The 14,593-nt window shown below is 39.1% G+C and overlaps 1 protein-coding gene across 1 annotated transcript; it reads right to left on the reverse strand.

The window, feature by feature from the left end:
• Positions 1-2,305: 2,305 nt before the first annotated feature.
• On the reverse strand, positions 2,306-6,758 carry tma16 (translation machinery associated 16 homolog). The gene is made up of 7 exons (XM_012862906.3): positions 6,649-6,758; positions 6,443-6,546; positions 6,305-6,342; positions 6,083-6,167; positions 3,866-4,014; positions 3,740-3,782; positions 2,306-2,883 (listed from the first exon to the last, which is right to left on the reverse strand). Exons 1-7 carry the CDS (start codon positions 6,649-6,651, stop codon positions 2,685-2,687), a joined length of 621 nt encoding a protein of 206 aa, XP_012718360.2. The 5' UTR covers positions 6,652-6,758; the 3' UTR covers positions 2,306-2,684.
• Between the last annotated feature and the right edge of the window lie 7,835 nt (positions 6,759-14,593).

Raw genomic sequence — 14,593 nt, forward strand, 5'->3', positions numbered from 1 at the left:
TTTTCTACTATTGCGGTAAAACCACCAAGCCATCACTCACCCATCAGACGTTACATAATTAGCGAATAGAGTACATCCTTGAGTAGTTTACTCAATAAAAATAAAGATGTTGGAGACCAAACAGCATCATGTAGATCAAGAACGCAGCAGACAGCTCAAGGAGAAAGTTGTTGAGATGTTTAAAGCAGGATTAGTTTATAAAAAATATCCCTAGCTTTAAAGAGCCATGGCAGCTCTGGAGGCGGCAGAATCTAACAAGACCGCCGTTGGCCGTTCACTCCACAATTCAGACCATCATTGCAAGAGTGGCAAGAAGAAAGCCATAAGTTTTGTTTGGTGTTTGCTATAAGAAATGCAGAGGGCGCTCTGGTGAGATGAGCCCCACGTTCAGCTTTGTGGCCAACATGTAAAAGACTATTTTGCTGAAGCCTGAACATACCATCCCCACCAAAAACATGTAAAGCTACAAAATAATCCCTGCATAAGACCTGTTAGGAAAAAATAACTTCAGACTGAGGCAGAGTTTCACCTTCCAGCAGGACCCTAAACACAGCAAAGGACACAATCAACCTAACTATCCACCTGTGACAAGACGTAGAGACTTATGTTTAGATAATCTCTCTGGTTGAGGTTGAGCTATTTTGCTAATAAGATGAAATTGTAGTCTCTCGCTGGAAGAGACATACCCCCAAATGACCCACAGCCATAACTGATGCAACAGGAAGTTCTACAAGTGTTGATAAGAGAAGACTGAACACAAATGCACGCCACACTTCAGCATAAGAAATGGCAAACAATGAATCCTCTTCTCCACATATATGCAATTATATGTGGGCCTATTACATAAGAAGACATTAAAAAATGTAAGTATGTGGGTGTAACATGGTAAATGTATTTTTTTTTTTTTTTACATGCTGATTTACTCCTCAAAGGAGCTGGTTTGACTGTAAAATGAAAACATGCATGAGAACTGCAAAACTGAGCTGAAGCACGCTGAGGCCTTCAAACAATCCAGGACAATCAGGTCTGCAGACACCAAAGATGTGTAGTCCATGTAGATATTTAATCTTTAGTCCAGTCTTAATCTAAATATGTTACCCTTGAAATGTATTAGGGCAGCTTTTGTTATTGTTCAGTTTGTGGTTCTTACTCTGCAGGTCAGTAATTTAAATGTTAAAGGTATACTATGCAACCGGGGTGGATTTTCCAGCGAGGCTCCCCCAAGAGGGCGAAAGTAAAAGTGCACTGTTGTAAAGATGCTCAGCTGTTCTGGTTCCTCCGTCAAGCCAGGCGCGGTTGTTTTGAGCTTAGCAGACAGGCGAACGCAACGAAAAGTGGAAAAAACGGCAGTACAAACAATGAATAACACAGTGAAGGTATGAACATCAAGCTTCTTGCAGCGCTATCTTGGCGAGGCGGCCGCCGCCGCCTCGCCAAGCCGCGACCGCCGCTGCCTCGCCAGTTTTATTATTATTATTATTATTTTATTTTTTTATGTTGGCGAGACGCTACCGCCACCGCCTCGCCAAGCCGCAGCCGCCGCGGTAGCGTCTCGCCAACATAAAAAAAGATTATTATAATAATAACAATAATAATAATAAAACTCAATATGCTTGCATGTTTATTTGACCGGCTGAGCGGAGCGGCGCGCATATCGAGTTAGTTTTATTTTTTTATTATTATTTTTTTGGAATGTCGGCGAGGCGGTAGCATGAGGGAAACCCTACAATGTTACTTACAATCGCATCAGCAGAAACGCGAGGTCTGCGTCAGCCTTGCAGCCTTCTATGTTCACCCGTGTACGACTCCTCTCTCTGTCCAGAGCCCTTTTCCTCTTTCTTGCCTGCTCCGACGTGGGCTTTCGCTGTTTTCTCGCTGGTTCCGCCATGATAACTGCACAAATATCGCCACTGCGCTACCAACGAGCACACCTTTCACTGCGGGCGTGTAGCAGTTCTCGCCGTAAAGCAAGACCGACTCTCGTGATGCACACGAGACTACTGAGCCTGTGAGTGCGGGCCGACTGCTCCTGCAATTGCAAGTGCGGTATTTCCCCCACAGACCACCAGGGCGGCCGAGAAAACCTTAGTTCAACCTGAAATGACTCATTTAATCATCCAAAACGGTATGGAACATATTAATTAACTGAAAAATGTTGCATAGTATGCCTTTAATCATCCAAAACGGTATGGAACATATTAATTAACTGAAAAATGTTGCATAGTATGCCTTTAATTCATTAGAGATTTTACAGTTGCCATGTGTTCATGTTTTACATTAGATTACAGATTTATTTATCTCAACCTTAAAATGGGACAGTTGTTTATTCTTGTCCAGTTTTCTACAGGTGTGATTTCCAGTGTCACAGTTCAGCCACAGAACGTACTTTAAAATGTCTTAAACCCACAAACGTCTGTAAGTCCTTTCATAGCTCTGATTGGAAACGCAGCGGGTTACAAACAAAACCTTTTTTTTGTTTTCTGTGCAATAAACAATGAATGTAGAACCTGTAAAAAGCTGCTGTGAAGTTATTGAGTCATGAGATGTAAAAGGTTGATGTGGTTAAATCTCAGAGTCTAGCACCATCTTCTGGACGTTTGTGGTACAGCAGCACCCAGCGCACATTTGGCCAGTCTGGTGGAGCAGCTCCACAGAAGAAGCTCTGATGCAGACAGAGGTGAGCCTTAGTGGGACTCTGACATCTCCACTGTGTCATCGAGCTCCTCGTCCAAATCATCTTCATCTTCATCATCATCATCATTGTTCCCACCATCGTGCTCCGCCTCGTCTTTTTCCTCCGTCTCAGTCTTTGTGTCCAAAGCTTTACTTGATATTTTCCGCATTTTTATATTAGGAAGTTTCTTCAGATCTCCAGTCCAATCTCTGTCCCAAAAACAGAAAACAAACCATTAAGCACCTTTAATCATTGGGGGGACAAATTTATATATATGAAAAAAACATTAAATGTATTTTTTACATTTTGTATTTATAAACTGCCTCAAATATGTGCATACACCCCAAATAACACCCACTTGCTCCTCAAACACACACTTTTTGTAGCAATCAGCTACTTCAAGTTTCTGATCTTAAATTTGACTAGAGTACTCAGCAGTCTTGGCTTTTATCCATAGTCCACAAATTTCCAACAGGTTTAAGGTTGAGGTCTTCCTAGAGGCTTAATCTTAGCCTGGATTATCCGCTCTAAAGCTTGTTTTGTTGGTTTGGGATCATTGTCCAGTTGGGAAAACACATCTGGGTCCAAGTTTAAAATAAGTGAATTTGAGTTGAAGTTCAAGGATCTGAAGGTTCACCTGAGCTGCTGCTGAGGCTCTGTTCACCTGCAACTCAGACCTCATACACTCTGGCTCGTCAAACCAAATGCTCTTTTCTCAAAAACAGATGAACTGCTTAAACCCAGTGATGACATCTCCAACTCTTTCACAGTTAACAGGTCATTTTTAAAAACAAAAATGTTTTTATTCCCTTTGTTTTTGTACTTAAGCGTTCTGATTTTAACACAATGTCTGATTCCTGTTAAGTTTTTTGAAAAGCACTAACGTAAAATAAAATGTATTATTATATTTTCACCCACTGTCCAATGCGGCAGCTACAGTGACAGCCCCACACTGTGATGCAACCACGTTCTAGCTTCTTTTTGTTCATTTACCATTTTTTGTGGCCATAACTTTAATAGACGGAGATGTAATCACTCTCTGAAGTGTGCAGCTCAAACACTGACCTGAATGTTTTCAGATGTTTCGTGTTGATGACGTCTGGGATCTCTGAAAAACAAAAACAGAGAACGATGGAATCTGTCTGAAGAAAAACAAGCGTGCACAGCGGCGCGAGTTTGGTGATGACTAACCTAACCCGACGCCCTCGAACTGCGCCCGCTCTCGCTCTATGGTCTGTTTGATGGCTGCTTCCCGGGCGCCGTGGAGGCGACCCTGTCGGCCCTTGATCCCGTTCACCAACTCGATTTGTTCAAGTTCTGAATCGAATCTGTGGAGGTACCTGAAGATAAACGAGAAACATAAAAACAGCTAGATTGACATTCTTTATACAAGCCAAAACTTACTTAAAATAAACTAAATAGTGCTGCTAACTCTGTGCTGCTGGTTCTGCAGGATTAAGGTTTGAACTAAACTTAAACTAAACAGCAGCTGGCTGTTTTGTGCTAAACGATGGAGAAAATAATAGAAACATTTTAAGCCTGAACATGTTTAAAACATGCAAGGTCCTCTAAGGTCTAGTACCCCTGATTTCTGATCTTTATATTCCAGTCGTTTTGTATTTTTAAAATATTATTCTTCATCTCTTTTTGGTTAATTAAGTCTAATTTGGTCATTGTGTGTTTATAAATAAATAAAAAATACTTTAGGATTGATTTGCAGTCATGTTTTGACCAAGAACCTCCTTGTGGTGCGGAACTATACGGGATCTCCTGTAATCCTGTATAATAAACCCTTGTTTTGACAATAAATTGTTGGGCAAAAATGTTTGAAACCTTCCCAAATTTAAATATATATATTGCTTTCAATCTAATTTATTTATAAAGAAAATTCAAAAACAACAAATGGTTGAAGCAAAGTGCTGTATGTCAAAAGAAAAAAAAAGTTAAAGAAAAGCAGACAATCTCAGGCACAACAACTCACACTGTGTTGAACAAAAATTCCAAGTCTTCAAAAATAACTTAAAGGTAGATGGTAAAGGAGCCTGCCTAACATGTAGAGGCAGCCTGAACCATAACTTAGCGCCTGCAACCGCAGGAGCCCGATCACCTTTAAGCTTCAGCCTCACCTTTGGAACAACCAGAAGCAGCCGACTTTAGGATCCTTGGTGGAGAGTACAAGGTGAAGGTGAAGAAAGTTTAAAAGATAATGTGGAGCAAGGCCGTTATGGCGTTTAAAAACAAAATAGTTGTTTGAGCCAGCAAAGAGCAGCCAGCAAAGAGCAGCCAACACAGGAGCGATGTGTTCTCTTCTGTGTGATCAAGTTAAAAGACGAGCGGCTTCATTCTGAACAGGCTGAAGGTGAGGGAGGGCTGCCTGTCTGACCATGAAAAACCAAGTTAAAGCAATCAACACATGAATGTTCTTCTCAAAATTCAGCCTGGACAAAATTGTCTTGATTTTGGTCATTTGTTGAAGAAAGAAAATGCCTGTTTTTACTACAGAGCTAAGTGGTACATCAAATCTAAGTTCCCCCCCAGACTGGTCGCAGAGGAAGTCAAAGAGTTTCAAGTGCCTGAGTGTCACAAGGGCAGAATAATATGACCCTTTTATCATTGAAAAATATAAACTTTGATTTCATTTAGTCGTTTCAACAAAGGATATATAGAGTATCCTGTTCTTTCAAGGGGATGCAGACCTGCCAATTAATCAGCATAACAAAGAAAACATATTCAAAATGTCTTCAGAATAACACCCAAGGCAGGAGACACAGAGAGAAAAGGATGGGTCCTAGTATAGATCCCTGAGGCCCCCCACAACCAAAATACACTGTAGATGACACCAACTCATAAACAAAATCATTTTGACAGGAACAAAAAGTTCTGTCAGTCAAATAAGACCCTAATCCCTTCAGCGCTGCACCTTTAACACCAAAACAGAGCTTCATGTTACTCTTTTAAAATGGTCTTGGTTAACCATTCTGAAGCTCATTGTAAATTTTTAATTTTTCTTCTTTAGTCTTAACGAGAACACATTGTGCAGCGAGTAGTTCAAAAAAAGAGAGAGACATAATGTAAGAGTCAGACTGGTGCATGTTAGGTAGATTTAATACACTGAGCAGACAGTTTGGGGAATAATTGTCTTGGTGAAAGGTTCCTGGTGAAGAAAAAAGCTAAATTCAAATTTTAAATGGACAAGTCTCTGGTACCAGAGTGAAAAGCAGCAACTTTGAAGTCTGGGGAGGTTGCATTTATCCATTTCTAAAAAAGATTTCCAAGAATGTTTGGCTGCTTGAAAGCAAAAATGCAACCAAATTAGGGATGACCAAAACCTTTTACTGTCCTGTTTGTATGTATAATTCCAAACCTTACAGTAACAACTGGTAAGAGCAATCAGAACCGGTCCGGTACCTTTCAACAATCTCACAGGCGTCTTTCTTGGTGTAAGTCGTCTTGTTTGGATCCAGCTGACTCTGAAACCACAGCAGCTTCTCACCTGTGATTTAATGCCCAGAAAAATTAGTTTACAAGCCTCTAACTTCAGCCTATTACTACTACTACTACTACTACTAATAATAATAATAATAATAATAATAATAATAATAATAATAATAAATAGTTAGAAAACTGAACCTGTGTTGCTCAGACGAGTTGCTTTTTCACTTTTCATCCTGCAGCAAAAAAACATGATCCAGTTAAACTAAAAAAACAACAACAACAACATTTAGAAGCATTTGTAATAGCTGATGTTTTAGTATCCAGTGAACTAACTTCTCTTTCCTCTTGAGTCGGATCTCCTCCCGGTTCAGATAAGCAGCTTTCCTGCTGAACGGATGGACAACTTTTTCCGGAGCTTTGCCTTTCTGAGTCTTCGGCTGAGGAGCGCAAACAAAAAAAACAACAACAACCAAACCATCAGTTCACAAACAAACTAAGAACAGCTTCCAGAAACACAGAACGGATTCATAGAGCCTTACCATCCTGTCTATCTACAAAACCACGCGTTGAGCTTGTGTTGACAACTAAACCGGAAACGGAAGTGGTCCGTCGTTGAAATCAGCCCGGGAAGAAAATTGATCCGCTGTAAAATGAGACCCACCACGACTAGAAGCACTGCGAAAAACTCACCAGAGTAGAACTCACACCAAAAAAGAAAAACATTGTTACAGAAACTCTAACTCTTTATGTCAAAGACTTTGTGAAACAACATTTGTTTTCAATTCACAAGATGCATAAACTCAGACAAAGTACACTGACTTTAAAACAGACCAACAGTTGTGGACAAACGCATTTTTTTCCCTTTCCTTTAGTCTTTTAGTAGAAAATCAGTAAGAAGACAGTGTACATGGCCGTGAAAATACCAGTCATAGAAATACATTTTTAATTAATTTGTATTCAGATAGCACCAATTCACAACACGTCATCCCACCCCCCCAATAAAACAAGGTAAGACCACGCATTTTCATCAACAACACGTCTGATCTGATGCAATCTAAAGCAATACACTGAGAAAAAACCGCCAGGCGTCTCAGATCCATCTCTGGCAGTTTTTAGCTGACGTGTCCCAACAGCTGCTATCCGCAGAATCTACGGTGAGACATAGACACTGCAGATAGTAATCTTACACCTCTTCCTTTTCAGCTTCCTGGACTATTCTCAGGCTCTACTCTTCCCACACCGAACATCAGTTCCAAAACTCCCACTTTTGTGTGTGTCAGTGTAATTAAAATAGTTTTTTAACTTTATGTGTTGTGTCAACTGGAATCAGCTGGGGGTTTTCCTGAACATAGAAAGTACCCCTGGACCAGTGCTACAGTGTTTTTGGTCTGTTTGCTCTGCCCTTTCAGGCCCCCAGTTGGCTGCCATACTGAGAAAAATACAAAGACTGCAAGTAGTAAAATGTTTATAAAACTTACTGGAACACCTAAAGAAGCCAAGGTACTGGTCATCGAAAACGAGAAAGAGCTGGAAAAGTACAAGTGATCCATGACTCATCAATCTAAGGTACTTTGACAGAACATTTGTCTATTTTAATAATTAGAATAATTAATAATCAGAACAGACACTATTAGAACTAGTGCTGAATACAACTCTGTGTTGACTGGGGTGGTGCCAGTTATTGTGGAAGGAGGTATGAAACCTCTCTGCTTCATTGCAGATGTATTTTAGGATGATGGTCGTGCAGGTCCAGAAAACAAATGTAACTATGAAGCAGCCAGACAGCTGCAGTGAGCTCCAGACAAGGGATGGCCGTCTGCTTGACAGGAACAATTTTGGCCTTTCCCAGGAGGCATGTGAGGTACACATGATGCTCATTTCGTAATCTTAAATATGACACAGTACCATATCCCACTTGGCTGGCATCCAAGAAGTGGTGAAGCTGTGCCATAGCAGGAGAAAAGTCTCAAAGCTTAATGTAACGATCCACTTCAAACTCTAATATCCTCTGGAGGTCATCCACCTAGCCAGCCAGTCCATGATGGTTAGCCCAGGTTTGTAGCAGTAGTTTGAGAATGATGATGATGAAGGGAGTGAGAACTCCCAACGGATCATACAGTTCAATTCAATCTTATTCATATAGCGCCAATTCATGATACATGTCATCTCAAGCCACTTTCCAAAGTCAAATTCAATCCTATTATACAGATTGGTCATCTGCATTGTCTATGACTTTCTCAATGTCATACAGTAAGCTCACTATTAACCATTTGTCTCGTATGGGACCAATCTTGAAGCAATGTTTTGAATTTAAATGCATCATGTTGAGTGCACCACTGTAGTCAAAGTGCCTGCTCCACTGGAAGCCCATTTCCGTGCCAAATCCATTCCCAATATTTCCTTTGGTTTGTTGTCTGGGACTGTTTGCAGGACTGCATGGCTATTACTGAGCCACTTGGAAAGCTTGAAACCTCCTTAATTGCAGAGAGCTGCCAAATCCTGATTATTGCTTCCTCTTCTGTGGGTAGGAGTTTTAAGCACCCACACAGAAATTATGCTTGATCTTACTGACCACTTCAGCTGGAAACTGCTGGACGTTGTTTTCTTGATGTTTTTCTTAAAACATAACTTGCACAGTTTAGAGACGACACAGCTCCAAATAGACGTACTTGTAATGCAATATTGTGTCACCATTAGGCCAAAAGAGGAAGTGAAGGAAGTTGGCGGTTTAATAGAACAGAAAAAAATACAATAGAATAAAAATACCTTTACTGTCCCACAATGCGAAAATTCGGGTGTATCGGTGGCAAAAAGAAGTAGAGACAAGACACCAGACTTACACACAAGATTCAATAACATGAAAAAGCTAAATTTAAAGTAAAGCTGTATAGCAGAAAAGAAAGACTTATCAGAAGGGGAAAATACTGTGCAGTTATTAATAGATAATAAAGCATATTTAGATAAATATGAAATGTTCAAGTTAAAAAAAAAGAAAAACCAGCCGTCAATTTACAGATCAATGTAAAAAATAAAACTTTGTAGTATGCATGGATGTACAAACAAACACTCCCTGAGAAACTAAAACGTGTTGAAATAAAAAAAAATATGCGAATAATACTAGATGCAAGGTACAAATTCATAGCTTACTGTAGGGGTGTCCCAATACCATTTTTTCCAGACCGAGTACAAGTACATGTACTTCAGTTTAGATTCTTGCCGATTCCAAGTACCAATACTGAGTATTTAATAAATTGGTAATTATAGATCACAAATAACAATATCATTGACCATTGAAAACGATTGACCGTCAGGGGCGATGAATTCAGTTACAGATTGAGTTGTCTTCTCTCCTTTTTCTTATGGCGGGTCAGCAAACAACCTCTGGGTGTATAGCACCACTACCTGGTACAGAGTGGTGTCTGGAATTTGAATTGCAGCGTAGCCCAGCCCAGGAGGACAATTGGTATCTGTTCAGAGTATTGGGTTGCTTTTACAGGTACCTACGAGTATGAGTACTTGACACTGCTATCGGAACTGATGGCAGTATCGGTATCGGGACACCACTAGTTTACTGCAGGGACATGTAACTTTAAGTTGTTTTCGTTGAAAGTGACAAGATCAGTGAGAAACACTCGCTGACCCCGTTTTTCCTGCAAGTCTCTCTCATTTTGTAAGGCAGCTTTAGATGATGCTCTGCATATTTGATGACAAATCCCGCTTCTTCATTTGTGTGATCAGATTTGAACATCCCTTTAGAAACATCCTGATAATGTCGAACGTGGCAAGAAGAGAAGTCACAGAGTCGGCTTAGTCCTTTGACTCCATCAAAACATTTAAATACTCTATTATTTGTTTCATCTTGATACATTTTCACATAAAATAATCAAGCCTTTGTAAATTTAATGATAAATACTAATTAAGAAATAAACCATTTAGAAAAAAAATTAACTAATAAACTAAATTCAAACACCTAACAAAATGTACAAATAACTTCTATACTCAGTTTAAAAAAAAGATTTAAAGTTGTTTCTCTAAAACTGTATTTAGTTGAGGAGGGTTTGACTTATTGATAGCTCAGGTGTTTGTATCTGTTGTACGGCATGTTTGTGTGCATTGTTTTGTTTTGTTCTGTTTGGTATGCATTTGAGCGCACGGATGTGTAAAAAATATAATTTTATAGAAAATGCTGACTGCTCAAACACGATTACGATGCCCTATGGCTACAGACTGCTACTCTGCTGTGAATAGTTTGGCATTTCAGTCGATTATACAAGCTGTTAATTAATTAGATTTTTAATCTATTGTTTTACAATCCTGTTTTAAATTAACTGGACTGATCTCTGGCTGATTGGTTTTCTTTGGTGTTTGTATTTTGACTATTTCTTTGTCTCCTAGGTTGCGCTTTCTTTACTTATTTCCTTATGCTTATTATTAGGTTTTGGATTTTTTCTGTTTTCTTTTTGTTTGTTTTTGTTTATATTTTCTAGTTTCTCCCATTTTAGTTCATTCTATGTACATTTGGTATTATATCCTGTTAGATCCCTCCCATGTGTGTCCCTTCAGTTCCTGTTCATTGCACTTCACCCCTCAGCTCTTCTGTTTTCGTTGGTCTTAACTGTTCTTCATCTCCTCCTGATTATTTTACCTCTCTCTGCCTCACTCTTTCCCACACATTGCTCTGTTTTAAACTCCCTGGTTTTCATTTCTCACTACTGGTTTCTTCCATTGATGCATTCTCCGTGCTACTCTTTTATTTTCTCAATGTCTGATGAACCTTGTCCTGAGCTCATTTATGAATTTATAATTATTATTTTTTTTACTAATTACTGATCCAAAGAGAGAGATTATTCACAATTGGGAAACATCTGAGATAGCTGGCTAACTCCTCATGAGTGAATGTTCCAACAGATTCACCCCAAGGTCAGACTGCAATGCTCTGAAATGACAAAAGAGCTCCATGAAAAAAAAAAACATTTTGCCCCATGTTGGGTTATATAAAGATGCACATCAGCTCAGATCCTCCTATTTGCTCACAGACACCAGTTCAGACAAGTCAGGCTCTTCCTGCATTCTAGGCTCACTCGAGAAAACTGCGTCAGAGTTCTTAAAAAGAAAGTAAGATCCTTAGTCTCAGTTTAACGGTCGCTGCAGGGCGCAGCAGGCGTATGAAGTCAACAGGTTGAACTTTGTTACAGCTCAGCTTTGGCCTCTATGGATACTTGAACATTTGTCTGGAAAAATTACCCAAAAGAAACTTTAACCCTCATCCAGAAGTTGCACTGGGCAACATCAAGAGCAAAAAGCTGCAACCGAACTGAAAAGATATTTTTCAGATCCCTTATCCACAAAAAAAAAAAAAAAAAACGTTTTAAGAGTCTTAAAGTCACAAAATTACACATTAAATGTTAGAAGTAGAACCATAAGGCCATTGATTTGTTCAAATAATAACAAACGGTTGCTCATTCAGTGGATCTCAGTTAAAGTGTTGCCAATTAAATTAAATTAAATTTTATTTATATAGCACCAATTCACAGTACATGTCATTTCAAGGCACTTTACAAAGTCAAATTAAATCATATCATCCAGACACGCTGGTCAAAAAGTTTCCTCTCTAAGGAAATCCAGCAGATTGCATCGTGTCTTGACAAGCAGCATTCACTCCTCCTGAAAGAGCGTAGAGCCACAATGGACAGTCGTCAGCAAATTTAATCTGACAGATCATGGGGTAAATAATGAAGAGAGGAAAGAGGAAAATCTAATTTTATGTGGCTTTTAAAAAATAATCAGATGTTTTTCATCACTGCTGAATCCTTTTAAGCCCACAGAAGAATAAAAAGTAATTAATATAATTTTATTTGGCCAAATTTACACCTTTTTTTTTTTGCAGTTGCTAACAACCATTTTATGTTCTGGTACTTGCAGTTTTTCACCACAAAAACCTACTAAATGCTTTACTTTCAGCCAAAGAACAGCTAGTAGTTTGGGGGAAATCCCAGAGTGCCCGCCTACTAAGTGCTGTGGTAACCGGGTTTTCTCTCTGCAGCTGCTTGGAGACCGGCCTGTAAACAGAGCTCTGCTGCTCCGAAAACTCAGAAAGCAGATTAAAACAGGCTCGATATCTTTTTCTGGAGATTATGGTTATAATAACCAGGAATAACTATTAAAAGTAGATCATGGAGTGCAGATCACCATTCGGGGGAGCATTTGACTGGAATGAGTTTATGGGTACAATTTAAAGAACACTTTTAAAGAACACTTAAAAAAATACCATTCAGCTGTAATTGAATATAAAAAATTATTTTGGTGTTGTAGAGAAGCTCAAATGTACATGAGAGATGAGTGACGAGATGAGAAATATGAGAGAAAGATGTTGGTGTTAGAGAGAGGAGTACGATGGAGAGAGAGAGAGAGAGAGAGAGAGAGAGAGAGAGAGAGAGAAAGAGAAAGAGAGAGAGAGAGAGAAATAAATTTAAATGAACAATCCAGCTTGTTTCTTTATTAAAATGTACAACATATGAATTTATACATTTATCAGTAGGTAATACCACATGTCTCTTTGTTTAAGAGCATAAAACAGTATTTCAGCATGAAAGCACATATTTATTTAGATATTTATTTTATGCTATTTAACAAATACAGACATGAGTTATGGCATATTATTCAAGTATTTCAGTTTGATTTGCCTATTTATACATTAATATGCCATATGTCTGTGTTTTAAAGACCATACATTTATGAAATACGTTGTTTAAACAAATATCTCAGCATGAAAAAACTTTTTTTTTTGTTAAACAGTGTCCTGTATCATAACCACATCTGTGCTGTTTGCAACAAACCGAACAGTGTGAAAATCGGATAAGAATTGAGGGAGTTAGGATTTATTTTAGTTAGGCAAACAGCTTCCTCCGTACAAATAAATGCACTGGGGGTGGGCGAGAGCCCCATCCAAACTGGCAGTGGCGTTGAAACGTAAGCTCCAAGCGACAGCGCCAGTCCATGGGGTATCTACCTATATAATGTCTATGATGCAAACTGTATTTTCTCTCTTTCTCTGCCTGCACGCATGCGTTCGCTTGGAAATGTGAACATTACATCATAACCGCTGCCACAGCGTCAAACATACGTGGTAGAGCGTCACCATAGCATCAAAAGTGAGGGAGAACGACGAGGTAGTGATTGTACAGCCGAATACAGCTATTGTTTACGAGGTACTTCCTTAATATTGCATTAGTTATCATGTGAACTCCCGACAAGAGCAGGAATACACGTGAACCTCTGTTCTCTTGTGCTCCATTTCTGCTGTGTCCTGTTTCAGATTTATTCTTTCTGTCAACACTTGACAAAGTTTCATAGGAGTTACATTTTGGGTTTGCATGAGGCCAGGTGGTTTTGCATCATGCAAATTTCCATGCATACAGAGCATAACCTTACATGATATTGCTGTCTGTCGAAACAAACTTTGATGGTGAGAAACAATAATTCCTACTGTTGCTACAATAATATAAAATACTGATTAGTGCAACAACTCACCCTCAGCAAAAAGCAGTTTATTCAAGTGTACTGCATGTATATTTATTTCCTACTTACAATGAGGCAATGTGCTTGAAGTTTACTTTATATAAACTATATTTTATATACCTAACTATAGTATAGTGAAGTATACTTGACTTATACTGAAATGTATTGACAGAAGTCTAAGACTAAGTACATTCTACGATGACTCAAGCCTATATTTATACTTAAATATGCTTAAGAATACTAAATAAATTTAACTTCAAATACTACTTTTTGCTAAGGGCATCTTGTTCCTCCTTGCACAAAGGAGCAGATACCGGTCCTGCTGATGGGTGATGGACTAAGGCAGTTCTTCCCAGCTATCCTAGAGCAACTTTCTGTCTCCTGGAGTCTCCTCCATGCTGTTAAAACTGTGTTGGGAGACACAGCAAACTTTCTGGCATCCTGGTGGAGTTGGACTGCCTGTTAACCTCTGTAGGGTCCAGGTACTACCTCATGCTACCAGGAGTTAAACTGACCCCAGTCAAATGCAAAACGAGTGAAAAGCAGTCAAAAAATGAGGAGGGAAAATGTCTGTGGCCTCCACCTGCAGAACCATTCCTGTTGTGGGGCTCGTCTCACTGTTGCAGCTTTAGTTCACCTCTTGTCAATTTCATTAACACCAGAACACCGATTAACAACACGCTCTACTGCTGAAATGACATGGTCAATATGCCAGAAGTTTAACTGACTTGAAAAAATAAATTTTGTCTCATTGAAAGGAAAGTATGAGGAAATTAGGGAGGGTCTGTCGGTATGGAGTTTGACTTAAATTTAACTGCTACTTATTTTCAAGAGTTTCTGTTTGTGGATTTCTTCATTATGAGCGAAGGCGTCATTTGACATCACCCAACCCTTGTGATATCAGCCTTCAAAGGAAATTTCTGCAGAATTTGTATTTCAATGCCACTTTTGTTGTGCAAAATGAAG

Source organism: Fundulus heteroclitus, chromosome 5 (genome assembly GCF_011125445.2).
Source record: "Fundulus heteroclitus isolate FHET01 chromosome 5, MU-UCD_Fhet_4.1, whole genome shotgun sequence".
NCBI classification, from domain to species: domain Eukaryota; kingdom Metazoa; phylum Chordata; class Actinopteri; order Cyprinodontiformes; family Fundulidae; genus Fundulus; species Fundulus heteroclitus.

Coding starts and splice junctions, on each gene's coding strand:
- tma16 (XM_012862906.3), bottom strand. Junction 6,343..6,442: donor CGACTCAAGAGGAAAGAGAA/GTTAGTTCACTG, acceptor TTTTTGCTGCAG/GATGAAAAGTGAAAAAGCAA. Junction 2,884..3,739: donor AAACATCTGAAAACATTCAG/GTCAGTGTTTGA, acceptor TTTTTGGGACAG/AGATTGGACTGGAGATCTGA.